This window comes from Tyto alba, unplaced genomic scaffold (genome assembly GCF_018691265.1).
Source record: "Tyto alba isolate M040663 unplaced genomic scaffold, T.alba_DEE_v4.0 Super-Scaffold_7, whole genome shotgun sequence".
Taxonomy (NCBI): Eukaryota; Metazoa; Chordata; class Aves; order Strigiformes; family Tytonidae; genus Tyto; species Tyto alba.
Genome location: NW_024881328.1, coordinates 17,180,131 through 17,204,689, shown reverse-complemented (window position 1 = coordinate 17,204,689; position 24,559 = coordinate 17,180,131). Strand labels below are relative to the sequence as shown.

At 42.1% G+C, this 24,559-nt stretch overlaps 1 protein-coding gene across 8 annotated transcripts in view; it reads right to left on the bottom strand.

Annotated features, from left to right (window-relative positions):
* Positions 1-3,294: 3,294 nt before the first annotated feature.
* SMARCAL1 (SWI/SNF related, matrix associated, actin dependent regulator of chromatin, subfamily a like 1) overlaps positions 3,295-24,559 on the bottom strand; it is a 39,693-nt gene continuing 18,428 nt past the window's right edge. For 4 of the 8 annotated variants that reach the window (XM_033003912.2, XM_033003910.2, XM_033003909.2 and 1 more), the window contains exons 10-17: positions 18,365-18,505; positions 12,579-12,797; positions 11,692-11,762; positions 9,380-9,482; positions 8,094-8,276; positions 7,496-7,596; positions 4,807-4,903; positions 3,295-4,417 (exon numbers count right to left, since the gene is read on the bottom strand). In XM_033003912.2, the coding sequence (XP_032859803.2) occupies positions 4,211-4,417; positions 4,807-4,903; positions 7,496-7,596; positions 8,094-8,276; positions 9,380-9,482; positions 11,692-11,762; positions 12,579-12,797; positions 18,365-18,505 (1,122 nt within the window). In that variant the 3' untranslated portion in view covers positions 3,295-4,210. Of the gene's footprint in view, positions 4,418-4,806; positions 4,904-6,115; positions 7,597-8,093; positions 8,277-9,379; positions 9,483-11,691; positions 11,763-12,578; positions 12,798-18,364; positions 18,506-24,559 lie in introns of those variants that run through there. The other 4 variants (XR_006164511.1, XM_033003913.2, XM_033003914.2 and 1 more) reach the window with 4 other exon arrangements.

Below are 24,559 nucleotides of genomic sequence, written 5' to 3'. Positions count from 1 at the left end.
CCCAAGGAGGTCACGCCAGGAAAGGTGATGGAGCAGTTATGTTCACTCACCTCATTTTTAAAGAGAATTAGTAGTAGGTGGATGTCGGAATTAAAAAAAAGGAACAGCAAACCACACTAGAGTTCCAGAAGGGGTAAATAAATAAATAAATAAATGGTTATATATAGATGTATTAAAAAAAAAAAAAAAAAGAGGATGAATTCTAAACTTAAGACATACCAGTCTTAAGCCCAGAGGCTTCAAGATAACCCAATCAAGTGCCACCACAGCATCTGCCCAATTTCTTGGGGTCATCCAGTGATGAGACAGCCAGCTGTGACGTCCAGGGCACCCGCACCCAGCCTGGGTGAGCAAAACACCTACCAACGCTGCTGAGGGGCAATTTTTGTAACAGAATTAACAACCCCTTAACCTCCATTAAGGAATGTGGCCTGGTTAGCCAGGAAGATTTTCCGTGCACAGAGCCAGCTGCAGCTCACCCCCTCCCACCAGGAGAAAACACCCTTATGCACTTTTTGCAGGTGCTTTTCCTCCTGTAACAGCCCCATAGGCACCCCAGAGACTCAACCCATGACAGCTCTCCTCTTCATTTACAGTCTATTTAATAAGGAATTAACAACTAGAGAATACCCTGCTGCTATGTTGGCATTTCCCTGGCTGGGGTCTGTCCTTTCAGAGGTGCTCGTGGAATGATGCTACATGCCTGCTCGGCTCTTGCTCTGACGGTTTGAACACTCACCTTTTTAATTCCCTCTGTCCTGCCAGGCACCCTGTTCCCCAGTTGTCCCTGCAAGTGTTCCTCCCACCTGAGCATGTCCCTCCTGGGAGCAGGTGGGCCAGAGCCCTGTTCCACATGAGGACTCAGCAGGGCTTTAGGCAACAGTATTTATATCTCCCTCTGTTGAGTCAAAATTTCATTTAATATATTCCTAGGGTATATTTGCCCTTTTCAGATTCTCATCATAAGGATGACTCACAGAATACAGCTTTGATACCAGCGTAATAAACAAATAATAAAAAAAAAAGTTCTTTTGGCTGCTTTGTGACTATTTGGTTAAAAATAATAATAAAAATTGTCAGCCAACACATCCAGGACAGAGGATCTACTGCTATTCTCCAGTCTGCATGTGCAGAGCTAAAGTTTGCTGTGACAGTACAGAGCATGGTCATGCTCTTCATCTACCAGTATTACAGACAGCTCTGCCAGCAACCAAACCCAACTCAGATGACAGCCCTTCCCAGCACTGCCAAAATAAGAATGCCTTTTCAAGTGACTGAGAAGATGGATGGATGCAGACAGGCCAGCAAGCTCCAGAAGCCTTGCCTTGGCAGTCCCCACCTTGGACTCTTCCACATGCTCCAGGCTGGCCAGCTTCCTTGTGCTGCAGATGTAATTTGAACTGCTCCATTTTACTGTTCAGGTATTTTTACCTCTTACTTTTGGTCTGGCATCTTTCCTGAAAACATGCCTTTCTCTAACATGGGGGAGAGCACACACACAGGTGTACAAGTAGGCATCCAGTAAGATGCTCCAAGATATGTAAGATGGGACCTTCCCTTTACTAGGCTTTAGATAATGCTAAAAAGTTACAGCTATACCATCTTCAATGGACAGGTGTAATACTCCAAGAGCACTGCCTGTGGGTCTCGTGGGCAACCTGCACACTGCCTTGTACAAATTCTCATCAGCAAGCCTTGGAGATCCTGCCTGAGCAGGCTGGCAGCTTCCCAGCCACCTCCTCATCACATTCATGACGGACTGATAGTATAATTGGGCTAAGGCCTGCACAGTCTTTCCAGTCCCTTGATGTAATGACTAAAAGCACTTTCCTGCAAGATTCTTTTCCCCTTTTTCATCTAGTAAGGATAAAGTGAACCTCAAGTGTTATTTGAAGAGCCTCTGTAACTGCAGCAAACTAGCTGAGATTTTAGGAGTCCTAACAAAGAGTACATCTAGCATTCCTCTAACAGGGCTGGGATTTATCAATATATGGATCAGATAAATTGAGTTTGAGAAGCAGAATTCTCCAACAGTACTTTCAGCAGATTTCAGAAAAATACGGTTTTGACATAGCTGTAGCTTTACAAGGAGTTAGAGAATTACTCCTATAGGAGATGACAAATATGAGTATACAAATAATGTCTTCCATGTTTTTTTTCAGTAGGCGGACAGCAACATATCTCATCCCTTACTCAGAACAACCCTCTCAGCAAGCAGAAAGATCACATGTCCTAGAAACAGATTAAGTACTCTGTGTTCAAGATGACAGACATTTAAAAATGTCCAAAACTCCTGGCCAGTTGTTGGAGCAAGAGAAATGATGTTTAGCTCTTGGTCTCAAATCCAGAGATAAAGCATTTCCTCCGGTTGGCCAGTCACACGATCCTCAGTCCCCCTCCTCTTCACTTGCACACACACCAAAGCACCTCTGCAGCCAGGAATGAAAAGCGAGTCTCCACCCAGCACAACTGCATACACAGCCTGTAGGGCATTTCCATGACGACACTTGCTGAAAATGGGATAATCAAACCCTTCCATGCAGGAAAAAATATCCCAGCTATTATCAGGCTGATCTTGTAGCACAAACTTTTTCCTCCTCGACCATGCAAGAGAGATCTTTTCATCAGTGTCTAGTATCTGCACACAGCCAAGCACGCTGCCTGCACAGCATGTTAGCTCCTACCTCCAGAAGATAAATGTAAGCCTTCAGTTTGCTTTTCCCCCACTCTACTCTATAGATTATGGCTATAAAACACAGCTAACTGGCACCCCTGAAATGGTATCTTCTCCTGTACTCCCTGGTCACGTTTGCTTAACGTAAGTATTTTTGAGTACTAAGACCAGAAGGGACCAAAGAGCAGGTTTGCTCAGGTGGCACCAAGGCTGGGAGTCCAGGTCTCCCAGTTCACGGTGCTGAGACCATGACACAGACTACCACAAGTCAAAAATAGGCATTTTAATCACCGTATCAAGCAACAGTGCTGCTTTTGGCATTCTCAGTGTAACCTGCACAGAGCTGTAATGGGAGCAAACAACAGGTCCTAGGGAAGCAGCCCAAACCTCTTATGGAATTAGCTGTTGATTCATCTATAAGCAAAGTATCATGGAAGTTTCCCTTTGATGAGGTTCTAGAAAGCACAAAAGGAAGTATCCCCCAAAAGACCTATCTTTCAGCCATTGTAAATACTTCAAAAAAGACTAATATTTCCATTGCATTGCATATTTCTCAAGCTTAGGGTCCAAATGGGAGATGAAATTCTAAAATAGAAAAAGTACCAAAAGCTTGGGAACCATGACTTAAAACAACTTTTTATTTAAAAAGCTCAGTCCAGGACCAGTTTCTTACAAAACAAGAGCAAAAGTCTGCACATGTCTCCTTCTCCTCACTCATCTGTGGAAATCAGTCTTGTGTCTTGAAGAACACACACACACACACATCATCCCCCTTCCTGAACAGCCAAGCTTAATCCCTGGCAGTCAGCACAAGCTTCACCCTCTACAGACACAAGAGGCATGTGTCATGGAGCAGGTACTGAGATTTAGCAGAGGCCAGAGATCAGTGTGCTCAGACAGACACGTGCCTAACAGGCAATACACACCTCCTGGAAGACTACTAAGTTATACTATTTAGTTTCAAGGTACTGACTGCTCTGCACAAACAAAAATCTGGGGCTCTCTTTCCTCTCCCCACTTCTATAAAACATCAAGATCTGTCTGGATCTTTTATCCTAACTGCCAAACTGAATACCAGAGCCAGTCTGCGACAAGCAAGGGACAAATTTTGCCAGTGAAGTGATTCCTACAAACTAATAGTCTTGGAGATGGAAGACTGATTGTTAAAAGCACTCTACAGTTGCCGAGAAGTTAGTTTTCACAACAGTCCTGCCTTGTGGACAGACAACCATTACCTGCTTTCTAAACACAAGAGCTGTGGAAGATGACATGCTGAAATAAAGCAGCATGCTACCTGCCCGTGGCCATTCAGTCTTTAGCCAAACCAGGACTGCAAAACATGCAGGCTGCCAGGTGTGCGCTGCTCATCTGTCACACTGTCAGTTTGCCTTCTCATCCTTTGAGATGAAATGCACTAGATACAAAAAACTTAAGTCTTTTATTTCTGAAAACTCAAAAAATATAATACTTGATTGCTTTTGTTTTCTCTTTTTTAATAAAAAAATATCTTAGCCACCATCTCTTTTGCTGTCACCATTACACTTTAAAAAACTCCTCAATACGCCGCTTTTTGGGGGGACTCACTGAACGTGTATCTCCTCCCGTATCTTGCAAGGCACTGCCAGAGTCAAATTCGCAGCAAGCATCAGCTGCCTCCAAAAGCAAAGCTTCATCAGCGTCATCCCTGCTCTCAGAGAAGGTCCTCTGGAAAAGGTCATAGATGGTCTTCTGCTTTGGGTCTGGCTGAAAAATTTGAACAGACAGAATCTGCACACATGTTGTCATATAAAAAACAAGTGAGCAACAGAGGGGACTCCCCATGGGACAGTGCCTATGTGTGTATATATTGTATGATAGATATATCATACGTACAGATATATACACATGTATCTCAGACATATATATGCTATGGAGGCTATCACATCTCCTTGAACACAGCACATTTGGGACCTCTGTGGAGAGTCCAAGTCAAGACATGGATCCTGGGAGGAGTTGGGAGAATCTGGTCTGTGGCATTAAAGGCAGAACAGATGTAAAGTCAGCCTGCCAGTCACCTGCCAATCTAGATGTACACAAGCCAAAGCCCATTCAGCCCTTCCCAGGGACCACTGATACTCTTTCAGGTCAATTACCTTAGGGCAGTAATTAGTGGATTCAGCTGTTTTGGAGAAATTGGTTTCTGAAAGACCAGCTTCCCCCAGCACCTTGATTTTCTCTTCAATCATTGGCCTAGGAGAGGTAAGCAGATATTACTGAAAGGAAGAGAATACCATGAAAGGACACTTTGCCATTTACTATGTGTAGATGAAAAAAAAGATATAACAGCGATATAAAGATGGCTTTTCAACCAAAGTTTGTTAGTTCCTTAACCTGTCCTGCTCTTGTTTATAACTGTATGCTGTCTTGGGATATCACTCAATACAATTTAGATAAATATCAATCTTTATTGGGTTTGCCTGGCAAGGCTTTGCTAGTGGGGTGGCTTCTGTGAGAAGCTTTTAGAAGGTTCCCCTGTGTCCAGCAGAGCCAATGCCAGACAGCTCCAAGATGGACCCACCCCGGCCAAAGCCAAGACCATCAGCAACAGTGGTAACACCTTGGGGATAACATGTTTAAGAAGGGGGGGCGGGGGGAGTGAAAAAAAGCTGCACAAGAGCAACTGCAGCCAGAGAGAGGAGTGAGAATCTGTGAAACAACTCTGCAGACACCCAGGTCAGTCAAGGAGTGGGAGGAGGTGCTCCAGGCACCAGAGCAGAGATTCTCCTGCATTCACAGCCCCTGGTGAAGACCACGGTGAGGCAGGCTGTGCCTCTGAAGCCCAGGGAGGTCCATGGTGGAGCAGATCTCCATCTGCAGCCTGTGGAGGACACAGGAGCAGGCGGATATGCCTGAAGGAGGCTGGGACCCCATGGGGGACCCACACTGGAGCAGGGTCCTGGCAGGACCTGTCACCCCATGGAGAGAGGAGCCCATGGCGGAGGTTTGCTGGCAGGACTTGTGATCCCATGGGGGACCCACACTAGAGCAGTTCATGAAGGACTGTCTCCTGAGGGAGAGAACCCACACTGGAGCAGGGGAAGTGTGTGAGGAGTCTTCCCCCTGAGGAGGAAGGAGCAGCAGAGACATGGGATTAACTGACCACAACCCCATTCCCTGTCCTCCTGCAGAACAGCAAGAGAGAAGGTGGAGAAAATAAGGAGTAAAGTTGTACCTGGAAAGAAGGGAGGGGTGGAGGGATAGTGTTTTTCGAATTTGTTTGTATTTCTCATTATCCTACTCTTGATTTGATTGATAATAAATTAAACTGATTTCCCCAAGTCAAGCCTCGTTTGCTTATGGGGGTAATTGGTGAGTGATCTCTCCCTGTCCTTATCTCAACCCACGAGCCTTTTGTTGTATTTTTCTCTCCCCTGTCCAATTGAGGAGGAGTGACAGAGCAGCTTTGGTGGGCACGTAGTGTCCAGCCAGGATCAACCCACCACACAACCCAATTTAATTAAGTAACAAGAAGAGTATTTCAAGCCATAAATATCTGGAAAACACACACATCCAATAGGGAGGCTAGTTGACTGAGACAACACCAACAGTATGAAGTCAGAACAAGAAGATGCAGCTCAAGGGAGTCCCAACAGCCTGTGTGTTCAGTTTCCAAGGGAAGTAACTGTAAGCTCCCCCAAAAGACACATCAGCCTTTCTAGGGTATCTCCTGATGTACTGCGGCAGGAAGAATCCACCACTGGCCAAAGAGTCTGAGAGGTCCCAACAGCACCTGCAAACTAGACACTTTGAAAGAAGCAAAGGCCACAGCACAATTAACGCATTTACTAAAAAGCCTTGTTGTCTTGTTCTTTTTCTCGCCTTTAAAAAGGATGACACTGTCCTTCTTTGAAGAGACATATTTCATTCCCATTAATCATTAATGACCGCATGGACAGCATTTCACAAATAAAGGCAGAATTACTATCATTAAGTTTCCATGAAATGTGGGTGATGCATCAGTTTCCAGATCCCTGCATTGTAGGGTTATAATTATTTGCCATCATGATATTCTGGGAACTGTACAAGTTCACTTAGTTCATTTGTTCCTTTAAACAAGGTAATAAAGATGTCATTTTGGACTTTAAATGAACCAGCTGGTGGATAATTTCTTCTCATCATTCACAGGTCAGTTCTCTTGCAGCACTAAGGATTCCTCAGATCCTCCCCTTCCCCAGGATGTTACTCACCAGCACTAAGGACCAGTGTCCACCGATAGCTCTCGCTGCAGCCAAAAAGGCTCAGACCACAACTCTCCAGAGTAGCACATTTTTATCTATCCAAAGGGCTCACTGAAGAGCAAGAAGAAAGCAACAGTGCAGTCCTCCTCCACAGCTCCCTGTCCAAGCACTCAGCAGACAGATTGCTCCTCAGACTCGATCCACAATACAATGAACCATTCCAGTGCCTACTGACTTTTCTTGAAAGTACTCAGCACTTTACAGTACCCCAGCACACTAATGTTCTGGGCTGTATCTAAGACAATTCCTTCTCCTTATACAGAGGCTGTGAAGGTTTTAGATGCACCAACTCTCCCAGAATTTCTCTCAAAAGCCCTTTCTTTGTCAGATAACTACTTTTACTCCTCCTGCTTGTCATCCACTTAACTTACGTCCACTGTGGCCAGGCCATGTCACCAGCTCACAGCAGCCCTGATTGGTAGTTACTGCTCCGCCCCTCACAGGCTGTGGAAATCAGCACTAGCATTAAGCACCTTACATCACCTATGTGACAAACAGTGAAAACGGGTGGCAGGAGAACCAATGTGTCTTTCTCACTTCCTACCATAAGTAGTCATCTGCTGTGCCTTTAGCCACCACGTAGTGAACATTAACGGAACTGGTCTGTCCAATTCGATGTGCCCGATCTTCTGCTTGAATCAAAACCTTTAAATAAAAACAGAGAAAAAGTGAGAATGGCAACATCTATGAAATATCATAAGGACCAGAGAAGAGAGATCTTGTTTCTTGTGCTTAGTGACTATTTCTCATCTGGGTCCTGTTAACATCTGCATCCTCACAGACTAAGCCAAGAAGTAATCTGGTGTACCAAGTTCCCAAAAGACACTGAGCATTTTTCAGAAGTAGAGGGTCAGCACTGACGATGGACCCTTTCAAGTCTTGGCTGGACAAGTGGTTGAGAGCTCTGTCAACTTAAGAAACAGGAACATGTTTCTCTTTCATGCCATCTTCTCCAGCCAGCAAGCTGTGTAACCAGCCCCACTGGTTCAAGCCCAGGCACCTGGGGGTGCGCAGACAAGTAGCCATCAGAGAAAGAAAGAAAAACCCCAGAGAAAGACCCCTGCCCATTACATCTCCTCCTAAGCACCAATATTTCTGCTCTCCAGGGAGCATCCAGCCCTTGTCCTCTCCAGAATACATACCCCTGGGTTCCAGAAGAGCTCTGCAAACACCACCAAGTCCGCAGCAGACAGTGTCAGCCCCATGTTTGCAGCAGTGAGGGACAGGACAGCCACAACCTGCTTCTCTGAGTACTGGAACTTCTGGCACAGAGCGTGCCGCTCAGCTGAAGGTGTGGAGCCATCAATGCGAATGTATTCAACATGCTGTGAAAAGGCAGAAGATGGTATTTTTAGAGGCCGTGTCCCCTTTCCTGTATCCTTCTTCCATATAAGTGGATTCTGTTTCCCTTCTCTGTGGTAGAACCAGGAAAGTAAAAAGGCAACAGCTGTATTTTTAAAACCTTTCATCTTTAAGTCAGAGGCACTGTAATTCAGCACATAATGTACCTCCCCTCTGCTCACAATGCGTGACTTGTTCGTAAGTCCACTGCTCTCCTAATAGTCCTGAGCAAGAGCAAGGACAGCAACAAGCTGGCAACTCAAGTACAGTGAAAAGGCACCTGGCTTGATCTGAAGCTGAACACTGTCTCTGTGCTGATGTTACAGCTACTTAACCTCCCCAGCCTCCTTAAGTCTTCCTCTATTTGTGATGGGAGGAGATGGGATCCTACACATCAGTTGCTCTGTGGTAGGCTGAGGAAAGGCATGACAAACATGAGTGATGCAGGACCATACCTCTTCAGTGTCCAACCTCCTTGCTCTCCTGGAGGATGTTGCCACAGAGGCAGCAAAGTCAACACCGCCACTGTGGTTTATAGTTTGGAATATTAACTTAAACCATCCTTCATACTGCCCCAGCATGACCCAGAACTCTTTAGGAGCATCCATGGATGTCTCGCATGAGTAATTAACCAAAAACTTTTGAAGTCGTAGAGATGATTGGCAGGTCTATCAAGCCTCCCTACAGTATCCAAGTTCAAAAATGTAAGAGCACCACAAAGATAAAGGCAGGCAGCCATAGCTGGACTTGCATTGTTACATTCTCCCCCTCTGATGACAACCTGGAGGACAAAGAAATGGCCACACATGGTAACACTCCTCTGAATTCACAAGCTGTAAGGGCACACGATGGAGATTAAAGAACATTAAATACAACAAAAGCCATTCAGCTAATACAAAGTGCATCCTGCAAGGCATTCACCCTGACAGCTCAGCTCCCTTAGTGGAGAGCATTCAAGAGTACAGCAAGTAAAAATTATCTCTGCCATGAACTGCCATAAACTTTCTGACCAGCCATAACTCTGGGGAGCTCTTAAACAGCTTTGAAACTGGTATAGTGATAAAGTTAAGATGACTCAGTCACTTACTTTATTTTCCAGCTTCGCAACTATTGCATCCAGCACTATCTTGTGATGAGCAAAGACCAAGAATTTATCATTCCCACTCTCCAGTAACTCCAGGATGTATTCTCTACATGAAAGAGGGGAAAAAAACCCCAAACTGTATAAGATTATATGCTGAAAGAATCTGGGCTTTGCTCACAACAAATTTTAAAGATACTGCTTATCTATACATAGAAACTAGGAAATAGGCTAGTATAAAAAGGTTGCTGTAAAACACTAGTAGCAAGTCACGTCTCCTACAGGTTCAAAAAAGACATTGCAGGAAAATCCACTCATTTTTCTTTACTGCACTTGGACAGCTGCCTACATTTTTACTTGGGTATCACTGCAAATCAATTTGTTATATGATACTTGAAACATGACATCCCAGACCAATCAAAGGGAAGTCATATGTATGTATTTAATGACCTCACTCATTCTTCTGTACTTTTGCACAGTCACAATATGCTGAAATAATCTGTATATAATTATCCTTTCTATATTTACTTAGGACTTTTAGAAGAAGTCTCAAAATGCATGGATTGGAACATCCTAAAAGTAGCTTTTCCTGCAAGGGTTCACACTGTCAATTTACTACAGCTTAACAATCTAAATATAGCAGCTATTTCTAGGAATAATCCATATGCAATGAAAGGTAACAAGACTCCTTTGAAACGCACTTAAACAGTGTTAATTGAATGAAAACATCTGGCTTTTGCATCGACCAATAGCAGAGCTACATAACTCATTTTTATGTAGTGACTTGTGCTACAATCAGGTCAACTGGAGTCTGAAGAACACCTATAAGCCTAAAATTTGTAACTAAGTATAGCAACAGCCATCAGAACAGATGATAAAAATGTCATATTTTCTCTGGAATAGCAAAGTTGTTGCGAAAACCAGGAATACCAAGTTCTTCACTACATACAACACAGCTTAGGTCAGCAGCAACTGTCAGAAAACACCAAGCAGGATTTCCAGTGCTGTATTAAGACGTATCAGTGCTTTGCAGACAGCTCCCGGGGTTCGTGACATTCAGATCCCAATTTTGTGACAAAGGAATTTAACAAAGAAATCTCGGAGAGAAGTGGGATTGCTGGATTTTAAAACAAATATCAAAGCGAACATTCAGTGTAGCATGCAGGCAGGTGCCAACACATCACAATTATTTTATATTTCATTCCCTTATTCCCATATTCCATTTAACAACTGGCTAGTCATTTGAACAGAAGCAATGGAAGACACTGTCATGAAGAGTAAGACATGGGAGGTGCTGATAATCATAGGACAGTACCATTAGCTAGATGTTACTGTACATTAGCAGCTTATAGTAAGTGGTATTTTAAATGCTACTGAACCCAGGAAAAGAAATGGACTAGTTCCTACCAGAGAGTCAAATAAACAGCACTTCATGGGTTTGCATTCAGTTCACACTTGCGACTGAAATAAAAGGAAGAAAGTCTAACTGTTCACTAACATAAAAGGAAGAAGCTCTTCTACAGAAATGAGCGCTGGGACTCTGAAGGGCAGTTCTGTGCCGAACAGGCAAATTCTGCAGCAAGGTCTGAGACTCTGAAATCACACGGTGCACATCAGCTGGTCCTTACATTCAGAGCTGCAGAGAAGTAAACTGTTTTCATGTTATTAGCATACTCCTTATTAAAAAGTCATGCTATATGACCTAAAGCAACTCTTTTGCGGTTCCAGCAGAAAGGCTAAGGCTGAAAGGGCATGGAAAGTCACAGAAGGAAGCTATTCCTAGGAAGAGAGAGTTAAAAGCACACCTATTATAGAAAACTTTTGCTACTGAGGTCCCATGTGGGCTCTGTGGAAGAGCCAAGAACGTCAGTAGAGGCTGTGGCATCCTTAGAGCATGCTACAAACTAAAGCTCAATCCATCCCAAAAGCTTTTTGGCTCAGGGTTCCTGATGCAGTAGGACTGCAATATTTGTTTTCTCAAATTCTGTTGATGCTTTTAGTTTCATTACTCCCCCTCTGCTTAAACTGAAATAAGGTCCGGACCAGGGAACTTGATCTAAGCCCCAAACACCAAGTAATTTTAGATGGTTCAAATGACAGTTTAAATCCATATCTGCAATGAAATCAGAATCCTCATTCAGCCTAGGAACTCCGAGAAGAAATGTTTAGTGCATTGTAATTAAAATCAATTTTTTTCTAAGCTGGCTTGAGGCTATGCTTCATGTCCCCACACTTATCTCTAAGGCACCATTTTCCTCTTCTCAGTGGAAAAAAAACCATTTTACTAGGCAAGAATGAAGCAGTGACATGCAGCTTACACGACTGAGTGGATTTTAGCTTCTGCCGTTCTGCTGTAGAAGAGGAGAAGAGCTTCTTTCTCCTGTTGTTTCTGCAGAGAGAAAGATAAACAAATGCAAGTCTCAGAAATGCCTTTTCTCCTTCTTGCTTACAGATCTGGGATGTCTGCTGCTGCCAATAAACACTTTGCTAGGAAAAAAAAATCAGCCTACAAACGCAAAACAAAAGGGGACTGGAGGGGGGGGTCTCCTACTTGCCACTGGGTATGGCAGATACTCACACACTCCTATTTCTGACACCTCCCTTCCTACTTCCTACTCAACTCCTACAAGTTGGATGACAAGCATATCACAAACATAGTTTTAGTTGAGAAAGCATTTCACAACTAAAATGGCAAGGAAAAGCTCTTAAGTTCTTACAGAACTGTATTAGCAACCTAGGAGTCTGGAATATGCATTTGCTATCCATGCAAGAAAAACAAAAAAACCCCAAGAATACACTCTTCACATTTTTGGCTACTGCTGTGTTCACAACACAGCTTCAACAAGGCTGTGTTTGTAGGGTGAATGGGATTACAAGACAAGACAGAAGAGTAAGTAAAGAAGCAGGAGGCACAAAAAGACAATTAGAAAGGACTAAACAGAGAGGGGAAAAAAAGAGAGAGAAAATGGTATTTCACACAAAGGGGCAAAGCAGATCACATAAATCAAAAGGGGAAAAGAGCTGAGCTGTTCTGATTCTGTTGTATATTCATTTAAAGTGGCGCCTTCAATGGCTGTCCACTGTGCCTTCATCTGAGATGTGGCTCTGACCTTCCTTGGAACTCACAATACTGTTTTTCCACTGATGTTTTTAAATAAAGGTATCTGAAATACCAATGGCTCATGATGAAAATAGTTTGACTTACACCTCCATATCCTTTGGCCATCTTCTTTGCTTCAGCTGCCAAGACAGCTTTGGTCTTTGCACTAATGGCTTCAGGAGCCACTACAACCATTTTGCGTTGCTTTGCTGGAAGCTGGGAAAGCACATCTGATTTCAGACGTCGGATCATGATGACCTCTTCCAGCAAAATTTTCAGTTCAGTTAAATTGGATGATCCAGAGTAGTCCCAACCCCATGGCATCTGGGAAACATCAAAGCAGTTATCAGTGTCAAACTTACCAAGACTGGTCTGTAAGCAATCTAAGAATAGAATAAACATCCAGGGAATCAGGGCAAAGCAAGAACTTAATGGTCAGTAGGAAGAGAGATTTGACAAGCATGGCAGTAAGATGGAAGTCTACAAACAAATCCATCCAACATGAGAAGGTTACTTATAAACTTCCCTTTTTCCCATCTACAAGTGCTCAGGGAAGTGCAGGGAAGAAGACTGTGCAGAAGGGTAGGGATCCCTACCACAGCACTGTGCCCTGGTATTCAACCTCACACAGCAAGCTGTTTCTGCTCTCCACCTGCAGCTTTGGGCAGGCCGACAGAACTTGCTGCAGTTCCAGGCACACACATTTATCTCAGTTTTAAGCAGAGACATACACAAAAATCTTTTCTAGCAGCATGAGGAAAAACATCCTTAATCCAAATGCCTTCACAGAGATGCTACACTTGAGTGACATGCCTAGTAAATGCTAGGTCAAAATTGCCTGTTTTCCACTGTGACCTGTCTCTTGATCTGCTTCCTGACATAGTGTTTCTGCCATTACCATGTTTGGCTCTGACTCAAGCAAACCATAAATAAATTGTGGCCCAAAATACATCACTCCAAGCATTGTCTCTTCAAAGCATCATCACTTCAAAGCTCCTCTGAACGAACCCTTCATTTACTTCTCCTTGAAGCACTCGCCTCTGAACCTGCCCTATACTCCAAGATCCTGTGTGCAGAAAATATGTATCTGTTCAATTAATCTCAGCTCACCACTTCTACTAGTAAACCCCACAGTCTGCCTGAGAAAGAAAAACTGAGCTGACAAACAGTGGAATCAAAATCAGTACATTCTCCAAGAAACATCTTTAAGCAACTTTCTTTTAGAGAGGAGACCAATAATGTTTTTACACTGAAGTAAAGGATAAAGAGATACCTCTCTGATGAAGTTTCACAAAAAAGTATATGAAATACAGCTACAGTAATACTGAAAACCAAGGCAAAGGGGAAGGGAAATCATCCTCGCAGCTCTAATTCCAAATCTTACTGGCACTGTCACCAAAAAAAAAGCCAAAAATACAACCTCTGGTCTCAGAAAACCAACCCAAAGTAACCCCCTACTTATGTATATATACACCCTCCTAAAATGCACATAATGGAGATGTGAGAAGCCTCAGCACCACCCCCTTTGATCTGCTGCTCCACTCTCATTGCACTGTATTAATTGCTAAAATAGATTTAACCTTAAATATCTATATATCTTTTATTTGCTTTCCTCAAGAGAAACCTGCTGCAACATAGAAATGGAAGCAAAATAGGAAAAAGCTCTGAAGTATTCACTGCACCTCCATCCTCCTGTAAAATGCATGAGACAAAAAATAAATCAGACCAGCCATGAGGTTAGCCACGTTACTGACTGTACTAAGGGATGGTGCTTTGATGAAACAGGAATGAGAACATGCTATGAGAAAGAAAAAGGAAGAACCAAACAGCTTATAGGCAATTAAGGACTTTCTGATATCTGGAAGTGAACATTCACTTGGAATTCAACCTTCAGGTTGAGACAAAACAGGACAATCTGCAGTTCTGCTGCCACATTGTACTGATGTGAACCATTAACTGACTTCAGAGCCTGGCACTTATGGCCACCATTAAAACTCATTTGACTTAATCTGTTCCTACATAATTATGGTACCATCTGATTATCTATAGTTGGTTCATTAAAGCAAGAAACAATTCAAGCCCTAGACGCAAAGCCAGTTTGGATCCTGTAGAGTTAAAACTCTGGCTTTGACAACAGCACAGTGGTATACAGCTAGAGGTAATAAGCCCACCTGGATCTAAGCCAAGCCCTCAAAAAGCCAACATGTGTATTACTGCTCTGCTTCCCCGAAACCAGAAGTACAATGCAGATATATCCCTGAGGTCCATGAAAAGCTGGCTCAAGTCTAGCTGGGTTTATTAGCTTTATGCTTGCTGCATGAAAGCTGACAGTGTTGAGCCCCAGTCTTTGTGGCCCCCTTCTGCATGGCTTCAGGCTCTTTGGACCCAGCGGAGCAGATGTACAGAACCAGGGAGGACCCACCTGGTGCTGCACCCAGCCTCATAAGACCCCTGCCCACACCACTCAGCACATTGGTAAGTAGCAGGGACCAACACTGACCAGGCTGCTGAGCAAGAGCCCTGCTGCAGGGCCCGGACACTCTCCTCAGGCAGTCCATGTTTTTGCACTTCCCACTTTCACAACAAGCAATACACATGTTTTGTGTACATGTAGCACAACTCATTTCAGAAGAGTAACATCACCATAACTGAAAGAACAAGGCACAAACAAAGCCTATATACTATCTACTGTCATATTAAAAAGCATATAAAGGCGGAATCTCTACAGTATGTTCAGATTACTATATTTCTTTTATGGTGACTGTTGCTGGAACAGTTTGCAAACAAGGAAACACGCTAGTTCTGTGCTGCACCTAGCTAGTGATAAAAAAGATTAATATTTTTTTAATTATTAAAATATAGTTTAGTATATACTATTGTGGAAAAGAAGGGAGAGAAAGAAGAGGGACATTTATTTTGTCAAAATACACATCAGGCTTTGATCCATAACATTCCAGAACAATTGCTTCCAACTGTGATTTTCTTACCAAAGTGTTACAGCATCTTACATGAGTCAGTAAACTTATTACAGTGTTAGAAGAAGCTGCCAAACTCTTACAAATTCAGAGCATGTGCTCCGATAGAGATTATTTAATATTTGCCAACATCACCCAGTTTGAAAAATAAATTCACAGCATGTATTTTGGGAAACAGACTTGAGATATCTTGTAAATAAGCAGGTGACATTTCATTTGCTGCATTTTTAAGAGTACAAATGCTGGGAGGTTGAATTACAAAATGATAAACTTTTATTTTATATCTTTTCTAATCACATCTGCCAGATATTTGCAATTTTCTGTCATAAAATCTATTCTCTTCAAACAGAAACTAGTCAGGTTTTAGTTTTAAATTGAATGGTTCAGGTTTGTCAAATTTTCTTGAATCTTATCATTCAATCAGATTTATTATCAATACCAAAACATTTTTATATAGCACCTTTCATCCTGACAGATCTCCAAAAGCCTTGAAAAACTTCTCTGGTTCTGTGCAATTCCATCCTCTCTCATAATGCTGCCACTTTCAGGACAGAAAGAAGAACCTATTTAAGTAATGACAGCAAAAGTACCACAACAGTTCTTCAGAGAGATGGTAACTCCTAACACAATCTCAGGTTAGAGCTGCAAAAAGGAACATGAGGGACATACTACAGTCATGAGGGAACAACTACCATCATCAAAACACCTTTTAATTTACTCATTGCTGAGTGGATCTATGGCAACCCAATATTCAGCAGTCCCATTTTTTTCTCTAATAGTATCCACATCTTATTTCCAGCAGTCCCACTTCTTCCCTGAATAACCAAATTCTTTTTAAGTTCACTCTATCATTTACTGACATTAACTGCAGTAAAACGTCCCAAGCGAGCACTGAGAAGACCAGTAATGTTCAACTGTCTAGCAGAGGCAGGTCAAACAGAGAAACAAAATTGTACCAGAAACCCTGCAGAGGTTTTGAAGGGAAGCTGATACAGACTGTGATAGCCATGCTGAGTTTCATTGTAGGTTGAAAACTCATTTACACCAAATATACTGTTACAACCTGGATTGTGTAAAACAATTTTATTTCCTTTATCCAATTCAACATCTTACCCAAGATCCATATGCCGCATAACTGGAGCAACAGCTAGTCATGCAGAACTTTACCCTCAAAGGGTTTCTGAAACTCCAAACCTATTTAGAATCACATGTTGCAATTCAACTTTCCTTTTCACTGCAGAAAACCAACAAGCTTAAACTGCATCTCCATTTCCCTCTAGAAAGCATTCTGGGCACTACTCAGACAGGAATCTTTTGACAAAGATAATGAAGCTCAGCAGAAGACGTGGCCCTCTCCCTCTGTATGAGTCCTACTATGGATGAAGAAACAACAAGCTTATCCTCTGCCAGGGAAGTAGTGCTCTGCTAACATGAATGCTGCCACCTTCCAGAACTCAAGCTCTGTACCTGTGATTCTGCATGCTAACAGACTTACTTTAATCAAGGACATCAGCATATGAGTATGAAAGCCAATGAACTGCTCATCTAGCTTTCACGTTCGGACATACATGGAACAGCACTATACTAGCTATGAAAGTAGAAGTGGGCATGCAGATGTAGGAAAAAGGAGATGTGAGAACTTTATATGAGACGGAAATATGAATCCTCCTGATGGAAACCTGGCATATGTTAGCTACCCCAAACAGTGAAAAGAAAACAAAAGCCCTACAAATAGCTGTAACTGTTTTTTATGGCATACACTGATGATGTTCAGTTCTGTAAATATTTGAGCATTGAAATGGTCATTTGGTGTTTCCAACCACTCTGCTGAAAATTATTGCCCGGTCTTACAGAAAAGGAGGCGCAAGAAGTGAAATGGATTTCTCGAGAGCAAAGCAGAGTGAACCAGTTCCCGTACTACAGGTCCATGCTCACACTGCCAAGTCATTCTGTGCCACATGCTAACTGCTACATGCTTGTCCTGGAGGGCAAGCAGGATTAGACTGCTCTTGTCCCAAATCAGAACTCTATGGAACTTTAACTTTGCTCCCCCTTTTTGTTTCTATGAAACCAGCACAGAAGATCCTAGAGCCTCATTTTACAACAGGCAGCTGCAAGAGCTCTTCTCCTAGCACTGTGTGTTCCAACATACACAGCAGCCCTAGAGATGGCAAATCCATGCACAGCTGAGTTGCCTGTACATTGAGAGCAAGACTGCCATCATGGCTGCAAATGCTGGCTTCCTGCAAAGCCAAAACCTTGCGGTGGTTGGAGTCAGTGACTCTGCTGAAACCACTGCTGAGCAGGCTGGCTGAGATAAAAAAGTTAATTTATTTTCAAGATATGCTGAGGATCACATCTATTTTCTGAATTAGAAGAATACAAAGAATTAGTAGAATATAAAGACAGACTATAAATCTTAATTTTTTACTTACCCAGAGGTATAAAGTCCAAAATCCCAAGCAAGAGAGGCCTTAATTTGTTAAACAGTCACTAAAGCAGACTAGAAACTGATTTTGGGTTTGTGTTTTTTTTCTAATCAATTAGCCCAAACCTGCAGCTGCTTAAAGGTCCCAATAGTTACTCTGCCCACTTAAAACACTGTGGGGGCAAGTTCTTACTAGAATATGCTCCTTTTCCCAGTTATGACCTTTTTTTTTAAAAAAAAAAGCTTGTTACTTCCGTGGCTTTCAGGGCAGATTTTGACAAGAAGCATTACTGCATCTATGTCTCAGGCCCACCACTGCAGCACCTAGAACTTCTCAGGTTGAAAGCTTTTGAAGTGGTACTCTGCAGTGAGACTTTCTCAAAAAAGAGGTAACATCAGGCATAAGAAAGAAAAAGCCTCCACCCTTTGAAAATAAAATAAAATGCTGTTTGCAGAGTCCCAGTCTGCCACTTGCCCCACTGAAGTACCTTCCTGGCATCACAATAGCGTAACCCAAAGGAGTGGAACTGTGGGAAGAAGGCTGGCTGGACAGCTGCAATCTGTGTGTAGAGCTCTGAGGGCCGTGACATGGCAGGAGTTCCCGAAAGCAAGATCACTCTCCTGGCAGCCTGAAAAAGCAAAATAGAACATTGTTATCATAGAGCTTACAATTTAAGCAGAACCTACTAAGAAGTCATCCCCAGTCCTGAAAGAAAGTCTCAGAGCCATTGTGCAAGCACCCTAAATGGACAAGGGCTTCACCTTCCATGGATACTTTCAGCCTTCACTGCCTGAAGACACACAAGGACAGTGCTTAAAACTTCTAGGAAGCAGGACAAGCCATATTGTTTCTTAATCATCATCCACATGCTGCAAGGAATGGGGACATCTATTTTTATGACAGTACTTTCTGAACTGGCATTAACCCACTAGACATTTCAATTTGCATCAGATGTCACAGGAAGATGACACACCATCTCAGGTACTTCCTCACCTCCAAGATAAATTCTCCTGTAATAAACCTGCCACAGCAAGCCATAAACAGACTATCTTCCTTACAAAAGCAGAAGAGATCCAGAGAAGTAGGATCTTTTTTTTTTTTTCCTAAATTCTATTATCAAGGAGAGAAAGGTGAAGCTGCATGAACCAAGACCATAAGATGGCCTATCTAAGAGCCATGGTGAGTCTAGGCACAGCTGCCTGAATACTAGAACATGAGTTAATAAATACGAATCATGTAAGAAGATTGTAAAACATGTGCTGTAGGGGAGACAGGAAGGGAGTGGGAAACCTGTATCTAAAGCAGGTGCTCCCAGGAAGTGCAGAAAAAAATTACACTATATACATAAAGGCCTCCAAGATGCAATTCTACCCTCATACCTCCATTATTGTCTAATTCTGTTATTAGATGAGAGCTATGGATTTCTACTGCTGTGAATTCACATATAGTAGTTAAATTACACATGCCTTGTATTTTCCTGCATGGTTTAATGCAGGTTCATTAAAATAACAAGGATTCTTGAGTGACATCTGTACCAACAGCTCATTCACATTTAAATGAAAAAGAAAATTAAATTCTTTTATCATTTCACTGAGATCTACCAGTCACCCAAATCTATTCAGCTGATTCATCCACTTGCCAACCAAATCTGGTAGAAAAAGACTTCACAGATCAGCTACCGGAAATTAATTTCAGGGCTCTATCAGATATTTATATATAGGTTGTAATCAAGGTGGGACTTACCTTCTCCCTCTATCCCTATTAAACAGAACAGAAGGAAATGTGATCACCACCAGGATCAGACAATTCCCGTAAACATTTCAAAAAAGCAAGATATTTATTGAACTAAATAAGAGGTGAAGTCAAACCTTTGGATATGTCAGAAGATGAGAGTTAGTTCACACAAGACAGAGGTGCCTATGTTACTCAAAAGAGGGAGGAGTCACAGAGACCAAAGTTATCGGATCCCATGAGGAAACAAAGTGATAAAGCAGAAATTAGGTCAGTTTTTAAAATTAAGGTAACAGTGGAGGACAACTGAGCAGAACCTAGACAATACCTGATGTCCTGCAGAGGTCTTTGAGGATTAAACTAACACAACCCTGAAAAATATGCTGAAATGCAAGACAAGCCAGGCCCATACATGCAAAAAACCTCCAAATTAAACTTTTTCCTCCTGGACTAACAGAAGGCCACTGCTAGGAAAAAGACAACAAGGAGGTCATGCAATTATAGACATTTCAAGTAACTCTGGATCAAGCTAAAGCAAGAAAAGTTCACTCAGAACAGACCAGGGACATACTATGTGCAACATAAAAACAACTGTGTTGAAAGGTTTTATGCCATTCTCAAGGCTCCTCCTCTTTGGGAGGGGTTCCCCAGGTGTTACATGAGACAAGGTTGGAACACTAATTCCCCAGTAGTTAAAATAATTAGTCAAGCTCCTTCCCCAATCCCTAAACAGGTATCAAGAGGGAACGATCAAGTTACAGGTTATACAAATTCTGAACTTATCCATCTGCTGCTTTGCTGTGTGCAACTTATTTCTGAACTTACAGGGTATCTAACCACTGCAAGCACTTACCAAGGGCTGTGATATATCTTCTATAATTAATCACTGTAAACAAATCGAGAGGTAAGAAACAACAAAAAACCCCAAACCAACAAAAAACCCAGAAGACACTATCTCTACAAAAGCTGTGAAAAACTTGAAGAAATTAATTCCAAAAAATTCTGTGTAACATAGGTGGTCTAACTCATTACCCCAAGGGTGCCTTTCAGTTTTAAAATCCATGACAGAAGGAGCCCACGAAAGAAAGAGAAGAAAAAAATCCTAGGAAGACAAGTTTGAGTGTTGAAGGCTTACTTAAATTCTGGATGAAAGAAATGGCTTTGATTCACATTTCTTTTTCTAGTGGCAACTCATTTTGAATAGGTGCCAGTAAAGATTTGCTCCTGCAGAGAAGTCTCTGCTGATCACTGCTTAATTCTTGTTTCCTGCTGAACCTTCTGTGCTGTCAAGAGTGAGAGCTTACCCCCCTTCTTCCAAGGTCTGTAAGAATAATATGGAACAACAGCACAGAAAATAAGATTGCAGAGACTTTCTAGCAAAACCAGATCTGTAATCAATTGGTATGTATTTCCACACAAGTGAACTAACATTTGCTACTCATCAGCATTTAAGCAGGAAGTTTAATCTTCCCCAGAAGCACTCCTCTCTCACATGTCCTTGTGACTGTTCTTAGAGCTACTTTCTTATGAGATTGCTTAAGGGAGATCTAACACTGACTTCCTTGACTAGTGGAGAGCTGGTCTGTAGTTCTCATTTACTAAGTAACGTAAGACCACTGTGGCTTTGCAGCATTATACTTGCACACACAATACACCAGCAAGAATTAACTCCACAGCTGTGACAACATTTACAAAAGTCACTTTTGAAAGTCAGAGTAATTTATGAAATGGCACTTACTACAGAGGTCAAAACCCAGCACCTAACTGATTTGAAGGGGAATAGGTGAGAAGGGGATTTATGCCACAAAGAAATAATTGAACATGCAAAGAGCCTCATTAACATACAATGACTATCTCTGTGTTAAATGAATTTCACAGCATGAGCTCGGCCATATGCTAAGAGACTGACGCACTTTTTTAAAAAGTGTGGCTGGTTCTGCCTGTACAATCACTTGTTTCCCCAGTTTTTGCTTACTCTGTCATTTTGAACTGCTTAGCATAAGAATACTTTATCCTGTGAAATGAAAAATCCGAGAGTGGACATAATAGAGATGATCACCTGATAAAATAGAAGATTTGATAAAGGGAAAGAGTTGCATCTGTTTCTGTACTTGGGTAAAATTGACAGGAATCCGCATTTCATAAGATGATCCTACATTGGTTATTCTAAAAAAATAAAAATACCTTTCCCTATTCTTAAGTGACATTTAGACAGAGAATATGTGTCAAATGGTGACTATCAGCTATGACTGAAGCAAATTACACTACCTCTCTGTTTCAAGAAGGGAAATTGGAAGGTAAGAGTGGACCTAAAGACGCAGCCACAGCTTCTCCAATTTCAAGATGAAGTTCCTCTTTCAGCAGGTGACAAGCAAAGGCTTATTTACCCAATCCATATGGATTTGTGATGCCCAATAACAACCACTATGTATTACCCACTGGAAAGGGAGTTTTTTGTGTTCCCTTCTCACCTTCTACCTTCAGCGTTGACCTATTTCCCTCCATTATTTTTAAGCATCTTTTTATGAAAACAAGCACAAAGTATATTAGATTCCAGCCACACAATGTATTTGAACTTCCATAATAGAAACAAAGACCTTTAACCCTGAAAACACCAGGATGTGCATCATGCCATTAACCTGAACAGCAGCTCAATAGGAAAAAAAATCACATTAGTAATATTACCCAAATGTTGTGGAGCAAAGCCCATAAGGAGCACAACAGGAATAAGACTATTTTATGCCACTGGAATCTTTGATTAGATACTACTTCTTAATTCTCAGTTTCTAATCCAGTTCTTCACTACAAACTTACTGTTGTGCTTCAAAACAACTCATCCATGTTCCATTGGGACCTTCCCCAGTTTCCACTGCCTTGCAGTACTCCATGCAATTACAGAATAACAAAGACCACGAAGCACTTTGGCTGGTTGAAGGATGTAGAATCCTTTTCACTCCAGACCCCAAGAGATCCCACCACAGATCAGTGAAAAACTTATATTTTGTTGTTGTTTCTTCATCTACACCCCCGGGGCTTTGCTGTTTTATGGGTACTGGTAGCATGTATACTCCCTCTCCTATGTTCATGTCTCTGAGCCAGTCTAATCCTGGAAGGTAAAACCAAAATGCCTACAAAAGGCTTAACACCATGATGCTTTCTGCCTCTGAGGGAGGCTGATGCAGGGCAGAGGTGGAGGGAACAACCAGCATTGTCAGTACACCCAGGAGAACTTAGTCTCAATTATGAGACTAAAGAAAACAGCAAAGTGACAAATAGGTCCTACAACTGATTGCTACAGCTCTGGATAGGGGCAGGGACAAGTCAGGCCTGACTAGGCCTGTTGGTGACTACAAGCCCAACGGTATGAGACTACTCTCACTATGATGTGTGTGGAAACAAGACAAAAGGACCACTTTGAACACAGAACTTCTAGCCCTCTTGAGTACCACGAGAGGCTGAAGCTGGGGACAGATCTCATGCAGCTGCTGGCACAGACTGGCTAGTGCAAAAACTGGCTGAGCTTGAGAGCAGGATGCCAAAAAATCAAAGGACTGTTTTCTACTACAGCCTTTAACCCCTTCGCTTCCAAAATTTTGCAGGGATGCACACAGTCTATGTAAACTCTGACACCTGGTTCCATGCAGGCAGACGAAGCATTCTCCCCCACGGACAAGTCTGTGCACCCATGAGTTTGCACATCCACTGGGAACTTGAAGGGAATAAGAAACCTGGCCTAAACATTTTGCTGTTGCTATTTCAGCTCACCCTACCTTACTGTTTGTGTAATTGTAAGTTCCTTTCATAGTTTTGTTCAATAATAAATTGGGCACAACATATCTGTATACTTACTCTAAACTAATGACAACCTGGGGCAAGCTACCAGGTAGCTAACATGGTCATTGCATACATCCAGCCATTATAAAAGCGCACTGAAAAGTCTTTCCAGTTACACTTCCCACTGTCCCAAGCAAAACTTTACTAAATCTCTGTCAGAGTAGCAACAAAGTATGTTACAAAAGATACTGAATATTACACACACCGAATACTGTGCACACATGCAGTTTGTGGATTTGTTGAATATTAAAAAAATGTCTAGAAGTTCCCAACTGGCTAGCTTAGGCCACATGTTTAATACATGGTTCTGCTTGACAATTCCACACCACACTTGCTCCGCAATATATACAAGAGAGCAGGAAAAGATGAATTATTACTGAGTGGCTAAAAATACCATTTCATTTTGAAAACCAGTCAACGTCAGATATTAAAACTAAAATGAGGCTTTAAATGCTGTAACCATGGGTTAAATACTGCAGAGGTGGAGATTCACCTTGGCTGTCTAACAAGTCAGATTCCAAATTAATATCCAAGGTAAATCATCTTTATTATGAATGTATTGATTTAATCTGATTATTGTGCAGTTCTGTCTAAACACTTGCAAAAATTTTTATATTTTACTTATTCAAATAGAGAAGTCACAGGAGCAGATTCTGCCAAGATAAAAAGAATTAATTAAGAACAGATGGAAGTGAAACATTTCAGGCTCAAGCATTTTAACTTAGATCTGTCCAGTGTCATTATGGACTCATAAATCTTTGGAGTATGCAAGGACCAAGGATCACATTTCCTAGGTGGTTTTTTTCCTTTATGTCTCCAAAAGTCAGTTCAAGGCTAAGCTTTCATGCTTCAGGATGTTGAGAACCTCGTAGGAAATATAAGCAACTATGGCAGTTTCAGAAAGATTAAAGTAGCGTAAAGTTACCAACAGCTAGAAGTGGCAATGCTTAATAGGTAGACATGGCATGAGTAGGCTCCAGATGCTCTGGTCACAGCACTGGTATGGCTTCATACTGTGACCTTTAAGGTAGGGACTGAGGTGCTAAAAGCCACGTACCTACCCCAGGGTTACCTATGGATACACCTCTTTTTGGTCTCTTCTACGAACCCAGTACTG